Genomic DNA, 25,729 nt, shown 5'->3' on the forward strand with positions numbered 1-25,729 from the left:
ACTCAGTACATTCTGGACGTGTTCGACATTCAAGGTTTTGTATGCTGAATCAGGCTTGCTTAAAATATGCTTATTTTTACGTAGAAAAACAGATAATATTAAGGAGACATCATCCACAATGAAGCTAATGAATATTTTGAGCAATATAGAAACCTGCTCATGTTGACCTTTACAAAATGAAATAATATTGTAAACCTAACATTGAAACAATAAAAGGACTGCATTAGCAGAGGTTTGTGTACCTTTGCTCTTGCACAAATAAAATATCTCACCACATTCCCGATTAGCAATTCCTTTAAGCAAAATATTCACTTATATAAAGTATGATTTAGCGTTTTTACATTCCGAAAATGTTTGTGAATACGAATCTCACCTTTCGAGTGAAGTAGTAGTAAGGCACCTGCATACCTAGTAGAGCTTCGTGAGCTTCAGCACGTGCAAAGCTGTCTTGCAGGAGAATGCCGTGCTCCTGACTACAAAACAGAGTCACTACCACTACCTCTGGCTGCTCACAAACACAAATGAAAACACACACACACATGACCAGCGAGAAGGGCTGGTGAACTTGGTAATTTCAAAACCATTAATGATACAAACATCCAAAATAATTTTTATATAATACAACCAGTCATAATGAAGGTACTACTAAATCATACTACTATTGATTCATTCGCAAGGTATTTGTCATTCTGCTTATAATTCAAAGAAAAAGGTACAGGGATATATGCTATACACCATAAATCATTGAAAACTGTAAGCTTTATTTGAGGTGGTGTGACCTGACCTTGGGAGTGGACAACGTTTTCTAATGGTGGTTGGTTGTGAACTCTCGCTAGAAACTCCTCTTGACTGATGGTTTCATTACAAATATTCATCACACCACTACTGATTTACTTAAAGCTTTTGTTTTCATTACCGTACAACCTCTTGTGTATTGAAACACGTTTGCTTGTAATTCCACTTTCAAACTCGAAAACCAAAAATATGACATGAGCTCCCTATTTACACAAAAGCCTTCCTGTGTACATGACTGCAGTGGCTAAAACAGTGCCAAAGTCACCACGAATGCTAGTTGAATATAATGGTAAGCAATCAACATTATACTTTCTTTGGAGAATGGATATTACTTAAAATTATGGGTTCAAAAACCATCTCCAGATGTATCTGCAGAACTAGCCATACATCTACATTCTATAACACATCTGAAAGAGAAAATAGTAATAACTGTGACCATCGTTTCAATTCGTATACAGCACTAAAAAGCTTTACTACTCACCAATGGTTCCAGATTGGCATCTTTATTATTTGGGCCAGAAACTGCAGCAGGCAATGCAGCCTCACACACAAATAACCTTGGTTCCATCTGATCCCAGTACTGGCTGACAGGGTAGCGCCCAAGCATGTACTTATCTTCACAACGCTTTCTGCACCGGGACACACAGAAGTACTTACTCGGCAATGTGTGCAGAAATCTGACCAAACTAATTTGAAAAATGTAACACATTCCTGTTTTATTTTATTTAACTTTTTAATTTTTTTTTTACCTACGTGACTTTACCGAAAAAAAACCTAAGAATAGAAATGAATCACTTATGGGTGAACTAATTACTCTGTATATTAATAGCTAGTGTTTAACGGGGTAATCCTAACATTGTACATTCTGAGGTTACATACTGAGGTTTTAAAGCGAGTTTTTCAAAACAAATCTGAATTTGAGAATGGGCCTTCTATACCTTAATTGCAGGTATCAGCTTGAAATAATGTGGAGGGAGTACATTTAAGCAGTAATGTGAATAGTACAAGAGGTTAAGAGGTTATTGAACATATCCTTTTAACAGAGTGGTATGTGATGGAAAAATAAACAACTTTCATAGAGAAGAGAGCTCACCTTTATTGTTAAGACAGGTAACTCACTGATGCAGGGTCAGAAAGCTGTATTTTAACAAACTTAAAAAATAATCTCATGGCGTTTTGAGTATTGGGGCATTTTAATGCTAGGAATTGCACAAAGGGTTAGAGCAAGCAATTTCTTATCTTATAACAAAGCAATAAAGCATTGAAGATGTAATTAGGACAGGAGATTTAAAAGCGTGGCGCACATGTGCTTTGGAGTGGTCGAGAGGTCAGAAGCCATAGCTAGACGATAGTAAGGTTAAGACCTATAACTAGATGACCCTTAGAGGTAGGATGTTGAGAATACATGCTGCAGCATCGAAGAGAAAGAGGTTAATGGCATGGTGTGTTGACTTCATTGGCTGTGAAGACATCTTGACTTTGGGCGACTAGGCAACGACACGTGTCTTCTGCGACATTACCATGAAACATACTTTCATGAGAAGATGAAAGTTATGAAAGTTGAGTCTGGTAAATGTCTCGGCCGGTCTGCACTTGCTAGACGGAGCACCAAAGCAAAAAACCCCATAAAATATGAAGATAATTATGATGAAGAACCAATGCTCACCTAAAGAGTTGTCATGATATAATGGGCAGCATGTGAAAACTTATTTTCTAATTGTCAATCTTTTTTTTAACAAATAGTTTTTGTGACGTGGTAAAATTAAATCCTTGATGCCATATTGTTGTGCAGTACAAATGTAATAGTAAATAATAGAGCACTGTATTGTAACGTGTCTATATGATATTTAATCACATAGGTGCCATAGGTTACCTGTTAAGGCTCCCTTCTTCATCCTGCAGTATTTCATCATTCTCTGTGTCAGACCGACCATTACTCAAGTCATAGTGGTGCACAGTGTCCATCTCCACGTCGTAAAAGTAAATACGTGGATCCAACGCGCCATCAGCCTGGTGGAGGCATTTTAGATGTCAGCAATATAATCTATAAATGTATAGAAAAAATAACTAAATAAAAAATCACGACGTTTCGGAGGCAACACAAGCTTCCGTCATCAGGTGGGACAACCACAGCAACAAATACCAGAATTAATGTAGTGGGAAGCTTGTGTTGCCTCCGAAACGTCGTGATTTAATTTAGTTATTTTTATCTTCACCTACGTGACTTTACTGAAAGAATCCAAAGAGTACGGATCCTTGCAGTCACGAAAAATTCAAATCTAGAATTAGTATATTCCTATCAAGTTCAAAGGCAGTGGCACGAATAGAGCTTTCAAACTGCCATTTAAAAAGAAAAATGAATACACTGGAGTTTAAAATAAATACAATGTTAAGCCTGCATTGTTTTGTGATAAAATTCAGTAATTTCAAACGCTTATATAATACAGAATTGTATGTGTACAGCATGTATGACATGATTTAATACCATTATACTCCTCAGTCAGTGCTACCACGATTAAATGAATAGATGGCACACATCTCTGTTTACAATCCTGAGCTCGAGGTGGACGTTTCACATTCTTCTGGAATGAATCAGCGTACCCTATAAATAGCACTGAAAATGTCTCAATGCACACAAAAGTACTGGGCTGTACTCTTCCGCATTAGTCACTATGAGGCAGCATGGTGACAAAGTAAAGATGGGTTGTCTCAAATCCCACTTTGGATTAACTCAAGGAGCCATCAGCTTACCAATTGCGAGTTGTGTCCTCTGCCTGTCAACTGGCCGTATTAGAAATTGTACGACAATCATTATATTTTTTTTGCAGGACTACTGATATAAGTACGGAGTGGTTAAATGCTCTCATATGTAATTTTTCTGTGCAATGAACTGGGCTTACCTTGTTGACCATGATGCTGACATGACTCCCTGTGTAATTAACCTTCACTGATGTGACGGTTGTGAGGCCAGGAATCACATCTGCCAGGTTTTTAGCTCCACACTGCTGCTTAGCCTCCCTTTAAAAGAACCACACAGAAATGAAATAGTTTAATTGCAAAAGCATTAAACAGACTCAATGAAATTACAAAGGCGAGCATTGTAATTGTCGTCATCGCAACAGGAGTTCCTACTGTCATAACAATATTCGTGAATTGAAGCGATGCATGTACATTTTCAATAAAGTATCTTTGTTTAGTGATACTGCATTGCAAATGGTGTATAAGCCCAAACAACATAACAGAGTATTCGTTAATAACACTGCTCTGAAAAAAAAAATACATCATAACATTTTTCTGCTGTTTAAAAGGATCACTGCATGAAATATATCATATTTACAGATTTTCCTTTTAGGCCAGTGTTATTGCCAAATATGTTGAGCTTTTAAATAATATAAAACGTTATTCATGAAATCCAGATTTTATTTGGTTTAATTTCTGACAGTTTTTATGAATATTTAATTTCTCCCTTTGCATTATAAATATCAACCAGGTTTTTATTCGTGGCTGATAAAATTCAACTTTAATGACCTCCACAAGTAGGTGCTTTCATTATCAAGTGGTTATAAGGTTTTTGAGTGGTAAAGGTCACCATTCACCAAGGGACAATTAAGCAGTTACTGCTGAGCATGGGATTGAAGGTCGATCGTGCAACGTGGCCAGCAAATAATAGTATGAATGATTGGAGAGCTGCTATGAACTATCTTGTCTCTTAAATTGAGTATGGTTATAGGGACATCAGAAAAGAGACAATGGGAGTGAATTCCCAAGTCGAGCAGGCTATATTTGGCATTTAACCAACTCCTGGGTTAAAGTGATGAGAAGGCACTCCTTGATGTCTTTTTCATTATTTTCTGGCAGTCACCATAATTAGAGGCCATCGATATTTTTTGCATTTCTTCTTTCTTTGACTGTCAAGGTACGTGTCCTAGGGTAATAACCCTCACACGGATGAAAGCTGATGAGTGTGAGAATTAAGCCCATTTTACTTCAATGTTTTGGAAATAAATTATAAGAAACAAACCAAAGGGCCACAACAATTTTATATTAAATGTGTACTCTCACATTATTTGCCTCACAGATCACAATGTCATTCAATATTCTTGGCGGCTAAACATAAACCGCAGTCATGAAAAAGCCGCAGTGCGATTATGGCGACGGAACCAAAACTATGGACCAGAAAGTTGTCTTCATTTGGAGGAATAGTAAACCCACACAAATTCTCTCCCAAAGCCCTCTTAAGCTATCAGACCTCGACATTGGCGTTTAGCTCCTGAACTTATTGCCATGAAGCAGGAATAGAATAGTCATGTATAAATAATGTTTTCATACTCAAAGCTGCTGGACATCTGTAAGCCAGTTTGCTAGAGGGCATCTGCCTTGTCGTTTCTGCAGGGAATTATTGAGGTGCACCCTCAGCTGTAATGTGGAAGTTAAAGATTAAGAAAATGTCACCCACTAAATCGTCTAAATATGATCCAACCTCAAGATGCTGATGAATAACACACAGTAATTGTCGTGTAAAGGTAAATTACAAAAATACTCCATTTGGGCTTTTGTCTGCAAAATGAAAATGAAATTCAAGTGTATTGCTAAAATAATTGTGTGCTATGGAAATCATTACAGTTGCTATTTCATTGCACCAATAGCTAGTCGACAATCTCTGTAACGTAAAATAATTGTATTGGTAGCCTCTGCTTGTATCAATAACAAAATGCCTTATGGGTGCAACATATGTGAATAAAAGCTTCGGCTCAGCCATTGGTATAGTATGTAAAAATCTACTTAACAGAATTTTGAATTCATAATACACACACACAGGTATTTAAAGATAGGTTTATAGAAGGATGAGAGTCAGTTAAAAAGCAATGCTCACTTGAATTCTGGCTATTGATGTTATACAATCATGAAAGGAGGAGTTGAAAAGGTTATACATAATTAACGTAAGCTACACCACATGTCTTGTAAACACGGCTATTCTCTTTTATTAAGGAATGCATATTTTAGGTGCACCATGTCTGACGCACACTGCACATGCCAATGATCATTTGTCAAAATTGATCATTGGTGGAAAAAACTGCAAGTTGCATTCATCATTGTGAATGAAACACGTGGGAGAGGTGTTAGTGACAACTCCACAGGGGGTCATTAAGCACAAGCCCCATACACATAGCACAACATAATCATTAGCATCCTTGTGGAGAAAATACTGACAAAATAGATACTCCGACGATACGTCTTCCTTTATACATCTTTCTCTCCACGTCAAATAAAAGTATTTTTTTACGCAACCATCAGCCACACGGCCTTTCTGGGTGTGCATCATTTCAGCAGCATAGATTTAATACAAGCGAACTTGGGACCTGTCTGACACACAGTGTCTCATCAAGAGTCAGGTTTTCTTGAATCAACGTTAGTGAACCGCCAGATGTTATAGGCAAGGTCACTTTCTTTAAGATGTGACAGTCCGAGTTCGAAGCAAAATTATAGGTTGCTTATTTTTAATCAATGCTGCTGAAGCAATGTACTTCCAGAAATCCATGGAACTGATGTTTGTATAATAAGTATAACCCGTAAAAACAAAGTTTTTCACTATAAATCCTTTATATGCATGGCAGCGAACTTAATATAAAGGATTTAAAAATATATTCGCCTGTGGAGGATGCGGGGATCGATCCCGCGACCGTTGGCATGGGAAGCGAGGGCGCTACCAACTGCGCTACTCCGCCACGGCCTGTGGAGGGGTTACGCTCTGGGCTCTTATACTGTGACGTTCAGCCAAAGCCAAGAATGAGTTCTTTTGAATATATGTAAAATATTTTTTTTTGCCTAAAAAGTGTAAAATTTGGGAATTTTTTTTCACGAACATTAATTGTCTGTCACAACGAGTCTGTGTGGAAAATGTCAGCTCGAATGGATCACGGGAAGTGGGTTAAAAAACAACCGAAAGATTTGCACGGTCGTAAGCAAGCAAGCACGCAAGCAAGCAAGCAAGCGAACTTAATATAAAGGATTTAAAAATACAGTAAAACCTTGGATTGCGAGCAAAATTCGTTCCGGAAACGTGTTTGTAATCCAAAGCACTCGTATATCAGTTGTGATCACGTGACGCTCGGCAGACAAAGCGTATACACGTACTACTCGTATTGCAAGACCTTGCTCGTTTATCAAATTAATATTTATTTTAAAAAATTTGCTCGTCTGGCAAAACACTTGCAGACCAAGTCACTCGCAATCCAAGGTTTTACTGTACTTACATTTTCTTGGTGGAGAGACTGGTATAAGAAGGAAGCGTATTGTCTGCTCTTATCCATTTTGTTCCTCATTTACATGATGATTACCTTGTGTTGTGACTGATAAAATCATGTACTAAGTGTAAATGTTACTGAATGGGGACCTTTATAGTAAATGTCATATTACTAAAGAGGTGGTAATTAGTCATATGTTAGTCACGCATTCAGAAAATTTCCCAAAAAAAATGCACAGCTCAAGTGAAGACCAATAATGCAGGAGAATGCACTGCTTAAATCCTTCTGTGTGAAAAATTGTATTTTTTGACTTACGTAACTCATTAGTCAGAATAAAAATTACCATGAAGTGAATGATGAAATTAACTGTCATCGATATCTAAATTGGTTGTTCAGATTAGACCCAGTGCAAGGCTATGCTCATTGTTGCTGAGCTTTCCATGGGGGTGTTCATGAGTCATTGTGCTTCCGCAGCTCAACTGCATCAGTCAATATAGAGTGCTGCAAAACGATCTTTCAGAAAATGCTTTAACCAGCCAACTTACATTCGTAATGTGCCCATAATGTAACAAACGTATAGGAGCACATAATTACACTGGAGGAGCAGGAGGTAACGGGAGAGACAGAGCAAGGGAAGGAGATAAAGGAAACAATTATGGAGTATGAAGAACACGGTTGAATAGCAATGTTTTGGAGGGAGACTGGAAGTCAGAGACGGTACCAGATGGAGTTGTCTTTGGAGGGAGTTCCAGAGGATGGTGGCGTATTGGCTAAAAGAGTAGCGTATATCCGTGACTTTGTGTTATTTTGCAGTACAATCCAAGTTCTTGTGGGAATGTTGTACCTAGTCTCCTGTATGAATTTTGATCGTATTTTCTTGCTCAGAAATCCTGCATTGCAGATATGAGTCTGACAATTATCTAATGTTTTTGGTTCTGAAGAAACACTGGCACACTAGGGGTTGTGACCTAAAACTCACATCAGTCAAGGGCAATTGTGTGTGGCATTCATAAGTTACCACAGCACAGGCAATCAGCGATTGCTGTAAATGTAGACAACATCGTGGAGTTCTTAAATTGTAGGTTTGTTAGACAAACCCTTTGTAATACAGCAGCCTGCATTACTTTTTATACTGACCCTAATGTTCAAAATAAAATAGAGAGGTCAGTTAAGAAACCTTTAAAATGTGTGGTGAGCACAGTACCTTCGAGAAAGGTCGTACACTTTAATGTGTGCAGTGTCCGTTCCAACTGCCAGGAAGCTGCCACATATGTCTAAAAATACAGGGTTTCCCTCCACTTCGCTAAACTGCAGCAGTTGCTTGACCGTACCCTGGAAGAACAAAAATCATAAAGTCAACCTATGTGAACATATTACATTATGGCATCGGACACATTCATATTGATGGATATTTTGGAAAGCCTACTGTGGTAACAATATTTTCATCACAATGATAATCATTTATGTTAAGCGCATCTGACAACCTCACAACTTCTAGAATTTATATTTTTTTCATTAATTGGAGGTAAGAATATAATGAGGACAATGTGTAGAATAACTGGCAAAAATTAGGACTAGTTCATGCATCTACACTAGGGTGCCACTGAAAATGCACCCTCTCAATGTATTACTTTTGGTGTAAAAGTCAAATTCTGAAAATGTATTTTCATCTGTTAATATTTACAGGTTGCTCAAGATCCCCTCCTTTCTGCATTCATGCCTAGATTCATATGTATTGACTAGAATGCATGATACAAGTCCTTTGTGTAACCAGTCAATTTTGAGTCATTGTCTTTAAGCTAACGCATAAAACAGGGAGGCATAACCAAGAAAATAACAAGCTTTAATTCTGAGTGGCATCCTAAACCACACCCATGATACTAGTTGAGCTTTCATCTTCATATTCTTCAGGGACAATAGGAATTAGTGGGAAGGATATAGACAATTATTTCACAACAATATATACAGCCTTTCAATCAGCTGGGATATATTATACTTTATAGAGATCTGTATGAAATTTGTAAAAATTCTGCTATGTTTTATGGTTACATATTTATCCCCAATAGCGATTTGAGATCCTTGATGAATGTGCTTTACAAATATAAAACATAATATTTATGAGTTGTTGTATTCTGATTTATTTTCTCATTGTTTTATTAATAAAATTACAGTTATACTAATATAAGTTTGGTTTGACATTTTCATCGTGAATTTAGATATTCTTTCCCCTACTTTCAGAAAACTGTCTATTACTATCCTCGTGATTTCATTGTGCATATATCTTAAGAATAAAAACGATTCAGATGAAGAGTAGGAAATTCTAGATGTCACACTTAATGAAGTAAACACTGTACTTCAGAGTAGGAAAAGAGGGAAAGCCCCTGAACCAGATGGAATAATTGTGGCGATTCAGCCATAAAATCAGCTCATGTGCTGGAGCTACATGGATTTTTGCACCACAAAACTTTGAAAGAAGGAGATATTAGGGAGGCCTTCATCCAGCAGATCATGAATGATGATGATGACCATCACCCAGCAGCATTTAGCTTGCTTACCTGTAATGTTCGAACCTGTACCCTGTTTGGTTCCAGCGTATAAACGTTTTGTTCAACCACAGCAACAACTGACGACTCTGAGAAGAATGATCCTGTGGTGAGGCAACACATCTTTAAAAACCATTGAAATCAATTCAAATGTTCAAATTTAAAGAGCTTTAAAAGTATAACACGACATTAAGATGTAAATACGATGATAAATGTACAGGGCATTCATGAGGTATCATCCGTTATTAATATTAATTTAGACTTGTACGCGCAGTTTTTGCTGAAAAAAAGTCTAACTTAACACGTTATGGTTTATTGGAAAAGTTCTCTTTTATAGTTTCTAGGATTAAGAACATTGATGACATTACATCATTCATCATTACTTTTTTTAAACGTGAAGCTGTATGTAGTCCCCATCAGTAAATTATTTTACGTACTGAACACCAAGCGGTATGTGATGTATGCAGTTCTCTATGGTAACTTTACTCACCAGTATTCTGAAGGATTGCTCCAGAAAGTTGATAAATAGTTATCTGACTTCCATTCCAAACAGTTATCAGATCCTGGGAACATAAAGTAGACAAGTTAAAATCCTGGTCGGGACTTACTCAACCCTTTGGGGTCAACGAGTACGACATTGTGAGAACCCAACGGTGCTGGTCAAACATGAGAACTGCCTTTGACTATGAATGATTCTATTTTAATCTTTTTCAGGTTTTATAAAACACTAGAAGGCAGCCCGTCCTTTGGATGAGTTGACACTTTACATGATCTTCTTGGTTCTTTCGGTAACGTCACGTAGAAGGGAAATAATAAAAAGAAAACATAATAAAATAATTCTCACGACGTTTCGGCCACAACGCAAGCAGCCGTCCCCCAGCTTAAATATACGCTCCAAGCATGGTGGTGTTTCATTCAGACGCTGTCTTCCTGACAGACCTGTTCTTCACCTGAGGATGGCTGCTTGCATTGTGGCCGAAACGTCGTGAGAATTATTTTATTATGTTTATGTTTATTATTTTATTATTTCCCTTCTACGTGACTTTACCGAAAGAACCAAGAAGATGAATCCCTGCAGTCACGAAAGCTTTAAATCGAAACTTTACATATTCACCTGACCTCTTCAAGCATTCACCATTCACCTGACCCTCACCACTGTTTATACGATATAGTGGGTAGCTCATTGAAATGCAATGGCTCACCCCATCCCGGTATGCACCTCTCCCCAACAGCAGAAGCCGTATGATTTTCCGTTGTAGAATTTTTAAACGAGATTCTGGCACTCCCGTTACATATTGGGTCATTGGAAACTGTGGAGTGGCTTGAAAATCCTCATAGGTTAAGATATTTTCAGAAATTCGACCTTGCTCACGTAAACCACGTAAGCTTCAAACAGGGGTGTTAATTCTTGACTTAAAGCTTTCGTGACTGCAGTAATTCATACTGTTTGGGTCTTTCGGTAAAGTCACGTAGATAGAAAATAATAAATAATAAATCACGACGTTTCGATCGCAACACAAGCAATCGTCTTCAGGTGAAAAAATACAGCAGGCGGACTGCTGAGGCAAGAAGAAATATAGCGAGAGAGCGACTGCAGCCATAGGTTATGGGCTAGAGTTGGAATTTGCAAGTAAATGTAAGATCGCAGAGCTAGGTATACCTCGAATATTGTATTGCTAGAGATTAGCATGTCAATCTGTAATGTAACCCCACAGATTGATAATCTCTAGCAATACAATGGCCGAGGTATACCTAGCTATGCGATCTTACATTTACTTACAAATTCCATCTCTAGCCCCACCCACTTACCCTTGGGTTGTACCCATCTCAAACCTTCATCACCTTTGGCTGCAGTAGCTCTCTGGCTATATTTCTTCCTGCCTCAGCAGTCCGCCTGCTGTATTTTTTCACCTGAAGACGATTGCTCGTGTTGCGATCCAAACGTCGTGATTTTTATTTATTTTCCTATCTACGTGACTTTACCGAAAGACCCAAAAAGTAGGGGTGTTAATTGCTTAACATTATATTCTTGGGTCCAAGAATATGAAATCTTGCAGATTATGAATTCCTGCAGTCACGAAGATTTAAGTCATTGCTTAACATTGTGAAAGTCTAAAATATGAATGATTTTGCTAAACATTCTAGCGCCACCTAAAGCACGTGTCGAGCAGTGCATGCACGTGGACATGAGGAGGCCACATTTTGTAGCTGCGTGTTGCTTCGTGTAGCTCCTATCTCTCTATAGCCCCATCTCTCTTGCTTTTTTTCTCTCTGTCTTGTATCTCCTTCACTCAACGTTGTCTCCATTACTTTATTCAACTGTGTTACCCCCCGAATCAATCCTGACTTGCATTGGGGGGGTGGAGCTAAAAAGGAAAATGGAGGGGGCTATGCTGTAAAGGGAGTGACAAGACACACTTTATCCACGCCAGATATGTATTTGTTGCACAACCGCTTGGTCAGATGTGGACAAAGCAGTTGCAGGCGGTTAAGTTGTGCGATTTCGAGAACAGTTTGATCATGCGTCTGACTGGACTCGGCTTTGGATATAAAGTCACCTGTGTGACGTAAATGCCCCGGATGTGAAAGTCGGTCTTCAGGCTATGCGGGGTTGACGACAAGTAGAAGTAGATGGAGAGGTGGGTCGGGGCCACCTGCACAGCTGCTACTTGCTGGTTGAAGTGTGAGGACATGACTTGTTCACTGAGGATAGCCACATACTGCACAGCATTCACAGCCAACAGGTTTTTTCTTGAGCCCCACTGTGAAGGCACAAAGGGTGACACGCATACGATGGATGCACCACCGATTAGCACAGTTGGCTATGTACAGTGTGAAAGAAGTTCAACATACATACGTACGTACATACATGGGTAAATAAGGTAAAGGTGCAGCCCTGAAATGACTTGTTCATGCCACTTGCTGGCCTCCACTAGAGGAAGCTCTCAAAAGCCCATCTAGAGGGTATTTGACCTATTTTTCCATGCTGACCAGATATCTTAGGAGAGGTGGGATACCCACATTTTATCTCACCACACGCAACCTACTGATCGTCTGCGATGTACTCATTTATACTGCTGTGTGGACAGAGGTGAACATTAAGAATTAGGGGCATCACTAAAACGAATTATCACAAAGTATTTCTCAACCATGCAAGCCAGAATTAAGGTAAACACATAAAATATGTATGGTCTGATGAGGTTTCCTTGATTTATATATGTCCTGCTCCTCCTTCCACATACTTGATAAGAGGCACCCTGATAAAATGCACCAAATATAAATTATCAAACACATTTCTGCGGATTTAAAACAAGCCTAATTTTAGATCCACATAAAATATTTTAGCATTTTTTTCAAAGCCAAAAGTAATTTAATTATGAAGGCAAACTTACCAGGTTGTGGTTCTATGTTTCATCTCACATAATACTATAAAGTTGATTTACTTAATATTCCCCGACCCTATATTACCTTAATCTGTATGAGGTTTCCTGTCAGTTCTGTAGGGGTTTGCAGTTTCCATTTGTCTGAACTTTCAACATTTTCTGAAAAACGGGATCCCGGTTGTATTTTCTTCCACATAGATATTCGGCCTTTGTTTGTTCCACCAGCAAGCATGCCTGACGTTAAATTGAGCGCAGTTAAAAAGAAGCTTGACAACAAAATGAAAAATTCACAATATGCATGCTATATAATACACAGCTTTAGATACTCAAAAGCTTCTTCTACAAATACAAAGGCATTACATCAGAAAGTAAATACACCTTCACAAAATATAGTACCAACTGAGCCTATTTATATGGATTTTTTGTAAACATCCCCCATCCTCATGCCTGAGAACCCACTCCAGATTTAGTCCCGACCTCGGGTTATTCAAGTTGTTTTTGTATTTTTTTCAAATTTCATTCCAATATTATTATCGACGTAATTTCGTGAGATGAAGTATCCATTTGGAGGGCGTGCAGAACAGTGCAACCCAGTGTGTTAGAGAATGCTGCATGGAATGGGATTCTCACAGAACTACTTGAGATCCATTGAAGTGACATTTTTCTCAACACGTTCGAGGGTGCAATTTGATAGAGGACTCCCTATGCTCTTACAGCCAAACATACTTTACTGCATTACAAAACAGATATTTATTCATTCTTAAGAGCCGTAATTAAGTAAAAATGTGAAAAACGTATCTTATGGCTTTTTCTGCTACTACTACAAACTTACTACATTTGAGAACTTGGAATAATCACACATAGCTTAGTATGCCACGGTGGCGAGAAGGTCATGGGATCAATCCCAACCTTGACGACCTGTATCGAGTTTGCATGTTCTCCCTGTGGTTGCGTGGATTTTTATCCAGGCACTCCGGTGTTTTCCCTCCACATTTAGAAACATGCGTTTGGAGTAATTGGCTACTATAAATTTACACATGATATACCACTTCATTGAGATATCATTTAGTGAACAAGTCGCTTCTGACAGAGACTGTATATAGCTCAGCGTGCCTTACCTGTTAAAATAAATTTTTGTTGGTTTATCTGTCCCGTCTCTGTGGTCTAACCTTCGAGCCACCTGGCCACTTCCCAAGCATTTTTATCATTGGCTATTTCTTATATTCTTTAACGAGGCTTTTATTAGGCACTATATCCTGTGTATACGTGATTCATATATGCACATTTAACCACAAATATACATTTCCAGATATGCACATATATGCAGCATTACCTTTCGAAGGACAGTAAGATACACAGTTGATTGTTTCCCCTGGCTCAAATCCCACTGCCTCATCAAGCGCCAACACGTAGTTCTCATCTCTCTCGAGATCCCACAACCTGCCAGATTGAAATGACAAACAGTAATTGATTTTAAGTAACAATTAGCTACCATATTATTGCTGTCTCCATCAATATGAAAATATAAAAGAATACCTCGATAAACAATCATCATGAGATATATATAAGGCACTGTTAAAACACGATATGGTTAAATACACATCATATAAGATTTGAAGCTTTCGTGACTGCAGGGATCCATACTCTTTGGTTCTTTCGGTAAGGTCACGTAGGTAGAAATAAAACCAAATAAATCACGACGTTTCGGGCGCAACACAAGCGTCCGTCATCAGGTGGGAAAGCTTGTGTTGCGCCCGAAACGTCGTGATTTATTTTATACCTACGTGACTTTACCGAAATAACCAAAGAGTACACATCATATAATTATGATGCAAATACTATAACATGATCAATTCCAATCTACAATTATTTCCAATTAAATATATCGATTGTGTTTCTACAACCAAATCTGCTAAACGATGAGGACACAAATCATATACAATGCAGTGCCCTAAATACAAAGAATAAGAACTTGAGCAATAATGAAAGCACTTATGGAACCTTTCATTAGGCTTTAATTTACGCTTTTGCAATGACTGCTCACAAAGTGATGGCTTCAGATATCTGCGATGCATATGGAACCATACCGACCTTTTTGCAAACTCGTACAATGAAATTACATTAAAGATGAGAAAAGCTGAGACATGGTACGTTGTTTCTCCAGGATAGCACACCAGTTTACAAGGTCAATGTTACTTTGGCTGCCAATTACCAGACGTTTGTGTATTTATTTGAGTTTCTTTGTTACACGGATGCTCCCGTATGTTTGTATTTTAAGTTGCATGAATATGTATTACCTGCATGTGTTTCATATTATATAATATGTAATGCATGTGTACATGTATGATGCAATATTCATGTGAAAAAAACAACATGTGTAGAATATTGAGTATACCTTATGACAATTTCTCCAGTTGCTGTAACAAGCAATCCATGGTCTGCCCAAACTATGTCAGCTGAATGCCCAGCTTTCCCACTTAACTTCACCTACAAAAAGCAAATACATTTTTTTAATGAATAAAAGCATTCGCATCATTTATTCACACGAAATACATTTTCTTTAAATATTCAGACAGAGACAGCTGTAAAATATTAATAGGCTATTTGAGAGAAAATAAACTTTCCATTATGCTAGTGGTTTAACTTTCTGGCATGTCAAAGTGATTGTTGTAGAGATACAATACAGACTTGTTCTATTTTTGATGAGCAAACGGAGCCAAATGAAGCTGCTCACCCTAAAACGTATAAACAATCACAACATTTTAAGACACTTGCTCCATTTTTTATCTTCAATAATACTGTAATAGCCCAGCTTACGTTGGAGGATGCGTTCCTCAAAGGTACGATGACAAGTATCAAAACGACGTGGATAAAAACAATTTTCACGGTAGGCGGAGGCGAAGGTTGAGGCGACGAATACAAGAAAGGACGGATGATGCTGTCAGTGACTTAAGTGAGGGCTGTGGTGGCGCAAATCAGGTAGTGGTGTTAATAAAGTGACGATGTATTTGCCAAACGACGGAAAAGGGGGAGACGTCAATCGGGGTATTATTAGAGTCTCCCACAGGTGTATCGTTCTCTTAGATTATATTTGTAGTTTCACTGTAAATTAAAGGTATTCATTTTTACCAGATCTTCCAAATTGTACATCAAGTGACCCAAAAACAAGTCCAAGTGGCCCTATCATGAACGATTCATAGATTTGCCCCCTCGTTAATTATTGAAGAGCAAACAACCTGCACATCATGCCTAAATCAAATCAGATGGCAACGTGAAATGATGATATATGCGAGCTGGGCCAGTGAATGGGAGATGCCTGCCACAAGCTAATTAAAATGATTTAAACCACGTGTAAATAAAATAATTAATGGAATGTCCAAACACAGTTCTTTGTATAAACAGTATTCCCGAGGTGTATTTATTACAATTTCTGCTTCACTTGTATACAAAATACGTATTAATGCACACATTATTCATTAAATGATAATTATATTCCGATGGTAACAAGCACTTGCACAACAGTATAGCTAGGATTATTAGGGTTTAGTGGAATATCCAAGACAAAACGTGTTTATTTTTAACATTTGGGTAAAGTATAAAAAGTAATTAGAACTCTACAATGTCGTCTCTAATTTGGTATCTTTAATTGCCTTTATTGTGGCAACTTCTGAATGCCAGACACAATTGCCGTTGACTTACATGAGTTTCAGGTCACAAACCTCAGTGCGCTAGTGTTTCCTTCAGAACCAAAAACATATAACTGTCAGCCTCATATCTCTGCAATGAAGGATGGCTGAGCAATATTTTCCACCCAAATTAATACCGGAGACAAGGTACAACAGTCCCACAAGAGCTTGGATTGTACTGCGAAATAGCACGAGAGTCACGGATATACGCTGCTCTTTTAGCCACTACGCCCCCACCCTCTGTAACTCCCTCCCAAGGAAACTCCATCTGGTGCCATCTCTGATTTCCAGTCTCTCTTCTACATTGCTATTCGTGTTCTTCGTACTCCTTCATTATTTCCTTTCTCTCTTTCCTTGTTCCTTCTGTTACCTCCTGCTTTTCCAATATAATTGTTTGGCTCCGACACGTTTGTTACATTAACACATTCCTGCGGAGGGAGCTGGTAGGAACGTTGGGTTGCTCGGTCAATGGCCAGGGTTAACGGCGGCGTGGTGTATTCCGCAAATATGCCCGACTGTGAGGGCGGGCACAAGCCGGCGTGAGTAGGTTAAACGAGTTTTATAAGGGCACCACGGGGTGACCAGCCCCTCCCACCCCCCACCCAGCCCCACCCTCCCCACCCAGCCCCTTCCCACCCTCCCTACCCTCCCCACCCAGCCCCTCCCTGCACGATGGATGGACGGACACAATAATCCCCTGTGGGCTGGTGTAACCAGGAGGTTCCTACCAGTATAAATGTAAGTTGGATTGTTAAAGCATTTTCTAAGAGATAATTTAGCATCACTCGACAGTGCTGGTCCAGATGTCTTGTGACCCATATTTAATTCTCTAAAACTTGATATTTTTTCAAGGTGTATTTAAAACACTAATGAATATGCACAGGATACACATGTTAGCGGAAAATTAATTGGGGGCAACAACACATCTGGACCACCCTGTATCTTGACTGTACCAGTTGAGCTGTGGAAACACAATGAATAATGAACACCCCATGGAAATCTCAGCAACAATGAGCAAAGCCTTGCAGTTTGGATACCAGTGACAATTTATCTCATCATTCACCGCATGCTAATTTTAATTATGGCTCATAACTCCTAATCCATGTTCCGCACCTCCGATTAGCATGGTTGGCTAGGTATGGTACAAAATACATCCATACAGACAAGTGGGGGCATACTTCGATTGCTCAAATTTAAATTGTCATTGTGAAAGAACAAGGCAAACAAATGTTATTTATTCAGTTTAAAGATAAAATTACGCTCTCAAAGCTGATAGAATTCCAATTTCAGTGGATATTCCTCAGACCCCTGAGGGTTAGGGGAAACCTTCCAACTCGTCACCATTACAGTGGCATGGGATCATCAACTTTAATACAGATGAGATACCCTATGATTGCCAAACGAGGATGACCTGACTGGCAGGTGAACAATGCTTCCGCTGGATTAACTCGTTTTAACAGCTTGGTTTCCAGATGTATTAAATTATTGACGTTTGACGTGCTTGCTCTTAATTGGCTGTTTGTGCACATGCCAGCCCCATTCCACAGTTATCAATTACACGACACCCAGAAGCTCCATCGCAAGTACAATGGTAGTTTGCATAAACTGTTTTGAGTTTGCGGAGGTGGAACGAGCTGCAAAAGATTGCTGAAGCTGATGCAAGCTGCCCAATATACTTGTGTAAAGTCCATAGTGTGTATGTAAGGAGATAATGGAAGTTAATACAAAGTTTGGTCAGGCCAATAAACAAAGTGACTGCTGTGTTTATTCAGTAACTTGTGATAGAGAACTCTAAGGCACTTGAAAACCCAAACGTTCACAATATTCTGCTTGCTGTGGAAGCTTCAGACTCAACAAGCCAATCTAAGGTAAGCTACAGACAACTAATAAATTGGCAGGAAAATTGCTCCATACGAACTTACGTTGTCACGTGTTTAATATGTATGTTGAACTTCTTTCGCACCATACGAAGCCAACCGTGCTGATCGGAGGTATGATAAACTTGCACGTGTACATATGCCCTGTTCAATTTTTGAAAGTCTTACCTTCATTATTTCTTGGACAGAACCATCAGAGTTCACGCAGTACTGGGAAAGAACAAGTGATTCTGTAATAATAACCAGTACATCCTTTCCCTCTGCAAACATCATTTTTCTTATCGGGCCATCGCATGATAACACTTGGGAGTAATTTCCACTGTCATCGATGTAGTACACCAAACCTGTACACAGTGACACGAACGCATAGCAGTCATCTCAAATTAAATTAAGCATGTGTTTAAAAACGAGTGTGAACCCCCCACACCCCCCAAATTCTTCACTTCAATTTAAACGTCCCAGGAATACATGAAAGGCACTTGCTCCATATACGAATTTCGATTGTAGTAAATGTAATATCTGTTGCTGAAATACATTGTGCTAATCATCAACCAATCAACCACAAGTTAATAACTGTACACCTTGAGAGTATGGTTAAGGCTCTTGAAACCATATAGTGTGAGCTGCTCTTTGCATAATGCTGTATTAGTAGTGGTCCTGAAAGTTTCTTTTTGGAGATGGTTGGATGGCTTGTATTCGCAGACTACAGAGATTATTACCCTCATTACCCTTAAACGGTGCAATAGCTGATGCCTGATCTGGCAGAAGTTGGTGTGGGGAGATCAGCAATGTTCATGATGACCTCTTTATACTTGATGCCTGTTGATAATGCTGATATAGTTTAAAGTTGCCAATTTTTTTTTACCTAATCTGTACTGTTAAGATGTTTAAATGTTTACAATTTTTTGTTGAGTAGTGTAGTTTTCATCTAGCAGTCTCCTTTTTAAGGGAAACTTGAGCTTGAATATATTGCAAATCTCTTCAATAGATCTTATGTCACAAGCTACATGAGTACATTGCTGTAATGTAAGTTGGAGTATTAAGCAGATGTTTAACAGAAAAACAGGACTCTGGAACAGAGAAATTCCCAAATTCCACGTGTATATGTGTAGAAGGTGTAGTGGGTGACATCACGTCACGCTCGCCCTCGGAGAGAGTGGCGTCGCAGAACGTGACGTCAGGCGGGCCGTGGGGGATGGTGACGTCATGCCCCTAGGGGGGTATTTAAAGGGGGACCCGGGATGTAACCGGGGGTCGTCAGGGGTGTAGGCGTGGGGACTCGGCTAGTTGATCCTCACACGAGGCGAGGGGAGGCTACTCCGCCGAGGTTGGGGGTAGTCTCGGGCCGGGGCAGGGAGGAGAGCCGAGTTAGCCGGGGTGTAGGGATCCCAGTACCCGGTCCTCTGGGGAGTTATCGGCAAGGGGGGTTTTTGGTTCGGCGTAAGCCCTTAACAAACCTGGCGTAAGCCCTTAATAAACGTGGCGTGAGCCCCTAACAGCAACCTGCCTCTGAGTCGTGAATTGCGCCACAACATACGTAAGACAGAAGTGCCACCTGGTGGCGGACATGGATTGGGCTTCACAAACAGTAGTTTTATATTACCATCAGCTGAACTGAGAAAAAACGCAATTCCTTCTTGAGAATTGATCGAGGCGGCTGATCCAGGCTTGTTCGACTTATTCCAGTTGAACATGTCCAAGGCACTTTCATCAGCCGTTTACAGCTGCTCGAGCAAACCGAGCCAAGTCACTGGTAAAACGGGCACATCAGTCAAACAGGTCTGTCATCCTTCTCGAGTAGACATGAGGCGGTGATTAATCTCTGCTTGTCGCCCCCGATGTGGGGACAAAAAATTCCACATTCGTTTTTGTGGATCTGGGGGCAGTTTTAGCACAGGATAACCACTACATAACCACAAATAGAAGATGACTGAGCCAATTATTAAGTCAAATACTCAGACATTTTGTTATCTGTCGTGATTGATTAGCTTGTGATATAGTTTCCCAAAGAATTAAATTGCCTCATTTCAGTTGCTAATACTGTACGAAACAATTAAAATGTGAAATACACAACCGCTTCTCAGAGTGCATTTCAGATTGGTGGTAACTTTTACCTAGGACATTTTTAAAAGTTAAAACAACTTTTTGCGTATGTTTTGCAAATTTCGAATGTTTATTTTCAGCTTCACAATCGGAAAACGTTTGTCGCAGTTGACATAAGTAACTCTCCATTTTACAAAATATACATTGTGCTATCTTGTCTGAATACATCTAACTTTTAATCCTCCCCCCCTGCGAAAAGAACCCCGTTTAATTCAATCAAACAATGTGGTGAAACATGCACCATAATACTTACTCTTCAGATTTTCCTGGCCTGAAAACACAATGCGAGAGAGCCTTTTCCAACTCGAGTTTGAAAAAAATATTTCCATGAAATTTCCCTCGCTGGTCGACTCTCCAACAAATGACAAGTCCACCCTGTTAAAAAATAAGTAAAACGATGTTACTGTTGCTGTAACTACACATTACAAGACGATTTCTTTATCATTGTAAATTGATAGCCATAAGCCAAATGTGTAGATGTTATTTCAAACAGTATTATCCAATATAAATAATCTTTATATTTGGTATATAGATCTAGTAGTCACTTTTGTTGGGTTAAATGCATCCATATTCATGATCTATTTCAAGTACACATCACCAAACTCTAGTAATGAAGCCAATGTAAGGACAACTATAAGTCAAAGCAATACAGTAATTACAACCGTGTGAATGTACTTCATTTTTAAGGTGTTGCCACATTACCCTGTCTGCAGAAATCAGGCGAGTTCCATTGCTGCTCCATTGCAGCAGAGCGATGTCGGTACTGTGCAGTGCTTGAGCCTTTTGCGTTTCTTTGTCGAGCTCGTTATACACAAAGACCTCTCCAGTCTCCCAACCCACAGCAAGCAGCGGTCTACTTGGGTGCCAGGCCAAAGCCGTCGGCAAATAGGCTCGTGAAATAACATCTCCTGAGCACTCTCCCTGAACGTGAAAGGAAATCGGTCAAACAGCACGATTGTTTTGTGGTAGTGGAAACAATAGGCTGCTTGCACTTTAAACATTATAAGGAAGGCACTCGCAAAGTCTCGCAACATATCGCTTTATAAGATAGTTTGTATCTGTAATTATAACAAAAGAACAATACATTGTAGTGGTACTCGAGTCACTGACGTGAGCAATAACACAACATGTGAGCAACACTAAATGAAAAAACAAATGCAGGAGAAAATGCAAGCTGTAAATGTATCTGCGATTATTTTAACACCTGTATTCGGATCCATAATTTTGTACATCACGGAATGCAGACTGTTACATTTATATTCCTCATGTTTTTGTCAGAACTCTTATTAGTAGTCAAATAAAACCACTGTATTCACGTTATCGCACATTAGAGACATTTAAAAATCAGATGTACTCATTTGACAGCAGTCTTATCCTTTTTGAATTAAAACTTTCATGACTGCAGGAATTCATGATCTTTGGTTCTTTCGGTAAAGTCACGTAGATAGATAAAATAAAAGTAAATAAAAACTACGTTTCGATCGCTTGTGTTGTGATCGAAACGTCATAGTTTTTATTTACTTTTATTTTTTCTATCTACGTGACTTTACCGAAAGAACCAAATAACATTCTTATCTTGTTTGGCTTAACAGAAAAGTGCCCTTGCTAATATTTTATAAACTTAACAAACGTATTTGCAAAAGAGCAATGCATAACATTTATAGTATGCGATATAAACATACCTCTTGGGTAAAAACCGCTACGCTTCCTCCATTGCCAACAGATGTAACAGCTAGCACGGGATTGATGTTGTGCCAAGATATCTGAGATGGCGTTTGCGTCTCATCATGAAGCTTGATCTTTTGATCAAAATATACCGCCATGGAGAAAAACGATCATTCGTATGCTGCGAATAAAATTAGAACAATTACTTTCGGCTTATTGCAACTCTCAACACCCATAGCAAAAAACAAGTCGCCCACAAAAACCTGCACACACACTCGCGTACGCAAGTCTTATTTTTCGCTCCGCAGTATCCTCGCTTTTTGTTCAACCTTCCTTCAATCTGTACATTTACTTATATTTCAGGGTGCAATTACGGTACTTCCAATTAAGCATGGGCAGAGGTCGCAAACGGGTTTTGATTCCATACCCGTACCCGGCTGCACCAGGGTCGCAAACGGGTACCCGTGCCCGGCCGGGTACGTGTACCCGGGTATCGGGTAGGGTACGGGTATCGGGTACCCTTTTATCTGGCAACAAAACTGACACCTTTTTTTACAAGGAGTCATGTTTGCATTGACCACAATACCTGCGGTCGGAATGCAAGCAAAAAAACACAACTCTGATAATGTATGCAACTGGTTTTGAAATTGATTGGTCCACAACCGAGACAGCTCCTTGTAAAAAAATTAACCCGTAAAAACAAAGTTTTTCACTATAAATTCTTTATATGCGTGGCGGCTAGAGTCCTCTCGTCCTCTGGCTTGAGATGGCTGCCACCTATGGGTCAGATGATTGCCTGCCACCATTAAGCAGTTGGTAGTTAAATATAATTTATTTTTTCCTAAAAAGTGTAACATTTTGGAAAAAAAATTCTCACGAAAATAGATTGTCACGCACGAGTCTGTGTGCAAAATGTCAGCTCGATTGGATCACGGGAAGTGGGTTAAAAAACTATCGAAAGATTTGCACGGTCCTAAGCAAGCAAGCAAGCAAACTTAATATAAAGGATTTAAAAAAATAACCCGTAAAAACAAAGTTTTTCACTATAAATCCTTTATGCGTGGCATCGGTTTTATTTTATTATTCATTTCTGATTTTCTTGAGTAAGAGTTTCATTTTATCACATTGGTATTTTAAATGAAATATTTTTTTTTCCCTAAAAAGTGTAAAATGTTGGAAAACATTTTTCACGAACATTAATTGTCACGCACAACGAGTCTGTGTGCAAAATGTCAGCTCGATTGGATCACGGGAATTGGGTTAAAAAACTACCGAAAGATTTGCACGGTCCTAAGCAAGCAAGCAAGCGAACTTAATATAAAGGATTTAAAAAGGTGTCAGTTTTGTTGGCAGATAAAAGGGTAAAAAAAACAATTAACAACAGTACAGTACAACAATTGATGTTGCTTGATTGCCCACAACGTAGTCGTCTATAACATGTCTTGAGCGAGATGATCGCCTCACCTATCCAGCTTAAATGTCTACTTCGCTTCCGAGCGATGTGATTGTGGCCCTGCACAACGCAACAAATACACTACTGTGAAGCCCATCAAATGCATTTGCTGCGGCACATTTTTAAGACGAGGTTTGCTATTTAGACGCTACATTAAATAGAACATTGCGTGTAACATTTAATTTGGCTTCAAGGCGACGCTGAAGCCTATAGCGTAGGCCGCAAACAGCGCACCGCGTTCATATGCAGCTCAATCTCGTCCGTCGCGCCACGGCAAATACATAAAAGAGAATAAGCACAACCGAGCCTCCCCCTCTTCTTCACACATTTGCATCTTAACAATTCGTGTTTAAATGAAGAAAGGGAACTTGTGTGGCAGAGACCCGCACTCACTCTGCGCGTTGTACGCCGGTGGCGGTTGCCGTGGTAACGGCACCCGAGCGTTTTACGGAAATTGCCGAACCGCCTCCGGCTCGGGGAGGTTGATGGTTACGGAAATTGCCGAATAGCCTCGGCTGGGGAGGTTTCGATGATGGTTACGGAAATTGCCGAACGACCTCGGCGAGGGAAGTTTCAAGTTCAAGTTCATTTATTAGGTATAGCCCTGTGAGCCATTCAGCTCTTGAATCGGGTGCAACCGCAACAAACAAAAAACAAAACATGAACAAAAAAACATCTTAAAGTGAATATGTGACTAAGTGCAAACAGAAAATCCAAGAAAAGACAGCAAAAAATATTGCAGAAAAAACACCGTACACCAACGCTGTGTGCAAAAATCCCAGTGGGATGCAAGTCAAACAACAACAACAACCACAAGACAACTTAGATTAAGGCCATCAGTCTAACTCTGTACTACAACAACACAAACATGGCTAAACCAATACACTTTTCGAAATCACCAAAATAAAGCCATGAAGGCAATGAAAAAGCAATCATAGGAACTGACGGAATTTTCACAATAAATGGCATAAACAACATGTACTACCAAAACCCTGCAGCCATAGCTGGCTGCATGAGTCACTCCACAACAGCAGGAGCATCAATCGGAGTATTGTAATTTTTCAATGCACCTTTAAGATCAGCACACTAAATCAAAACACAGGTCATACTTTGTAGCGATCATCCGGAGCGAAACATTTTATTTTAGGTCACTGAATAGCACTGGCAGCTAGGGGTGTACAACTCCTCTAAAGCAGTTTTGAGTGAAGATCTCATAGGTAGTGACTCAAGTTTCAATTTATTTGCAACAGCATTCCAGACCCTGGGGGCATCAATAGCAAAGGCCCTTCCTCCAGTATATGTACGGCAATAGGGAATATTAAGCTGGTAAATGAGTGTAGACCTTAGGTCAAATTTGTTCTTTGAAACAGAGACGAGATCCAGCAGGTAATCTGCAGATTTTTTTGCAAGTACATCATGAATAAATAAGATCTGGTGCACAAGCCGTCGAACATTCAGAGATGTTAAGTTTGACGGAAATTACGGAAATTGCCGAATAGCCTCGGCGAGGGAGGTTTCGATGATGGTTACGGAAATTGCCGAATAGCCTCGGCTGGGGAGGTTTCGATGATGGTTACGGAAATTGCCGAACGACCTCGGCGAGGGAGGTTTCGATGATGGTTACGGAAATTGCCGAACGGCCTCGGCGAGGGAGGTTTCGATGATGGTTACGGAAATTGCCGAACGGGCTCGGTTCGCGAGGTTCTTAACCGTTTGAACTAAAATTTGATTTAAAGCTTTCGTGACTGCAGGGATTCATATTCTTGGTTCTTTCGGTAAAGTCACGTAGAAGGGAAATAATACGTAACAAAAATTGTTGTTTTATATTTTTATTATTTTATTATTTCCCTTCTACGTGACTTTACCGAAAGAACCAAGAATACGTTTGAACTAAATCATGTTATTGACCTGCCTTTCTCTAATCCGCGTGTCCATCTATCTCCAATGAATTCCAAGTGCAGTATCTCGAATACATTCTT

The 25,729-nt window shown here is 39.4% G+C and overlaps 1 protein-coding gene across 1 annotated transcript in view; it reads right to left on the minus strand.

Moving 5' to 3' along the window:
- IFT140 (intraflagellar transport 140) overlaps positions 1 to 24,187 on the minus strand; it is a 52,028-nt gene extending 27,841 nt beyond the window's left edge. Inside the window, 18 exon segments of the mRNA XM_061568230.1 lie at positions 374 to 505; positions 1,277 to 1,424; positions 2,669 to 2,805; positions 3,696 to 3,813; positions 8,245 to 8,372; positions 9,596 to 9,687; positions 10,074 to 10,146; positions 12,142 to 12,345; positions 13,052 to 13,200; positions 14,300 to 14,406; positions 15,362 to 15,453; positions 18,698 to 18,873; positions 20,133 to 20,241; positions 20,243 to 20,279; positions 20,886 to 21,007; positions 21,335 to 21,553; positions 22,315 to 22,478; positions 24,144 to 24,187. Of these exon segments, the coding sequence (XP_061424214.1) occupies positions 374 to 505; positions 1,277 to 1,424; positions 2,669 to 2,805; positions 3,696 to 3,813; positions 8,245 to 8,372; positions 9,596 to 9,687; positions 10,074 to 10,146; positions 12,142 to 12,345; positions 13,052 to 13,200; positions 14,300 to 14,406; positions 15,362 to 15,453; positions 18,698 to 18,873; positions 20,133 to 20,241; positions 20,243 to 20,279; positions 20,886 to 21,007; positions 21,335 to 21,553; positions 22,315 to 22,455 (2,184 nt within the window). The 5' untranslated portion in view covers positions 22,456 to 22,478; positions 24,144 to 24,187.
- Between the last annotated feature and the right edge of the window lie 1,542 nt (positions 24,188 to 25,729).

The sequence above is a fragment of the Lethenteron reissneri genome, chromosome 40, assembly GCF_015708825.2.
Source record: "Lethenteron reissneri isolate LAM-NWPU_2019-01 chromosome 40, ASM1570882v1, whole genome shotgun sequence".
NCBI lineage: Eukaryota > Metazoa > Chordata > Hyperoartia > Petromyzontiformes > Petromyzontidae > Lethenteron > Lethenteron reissneri.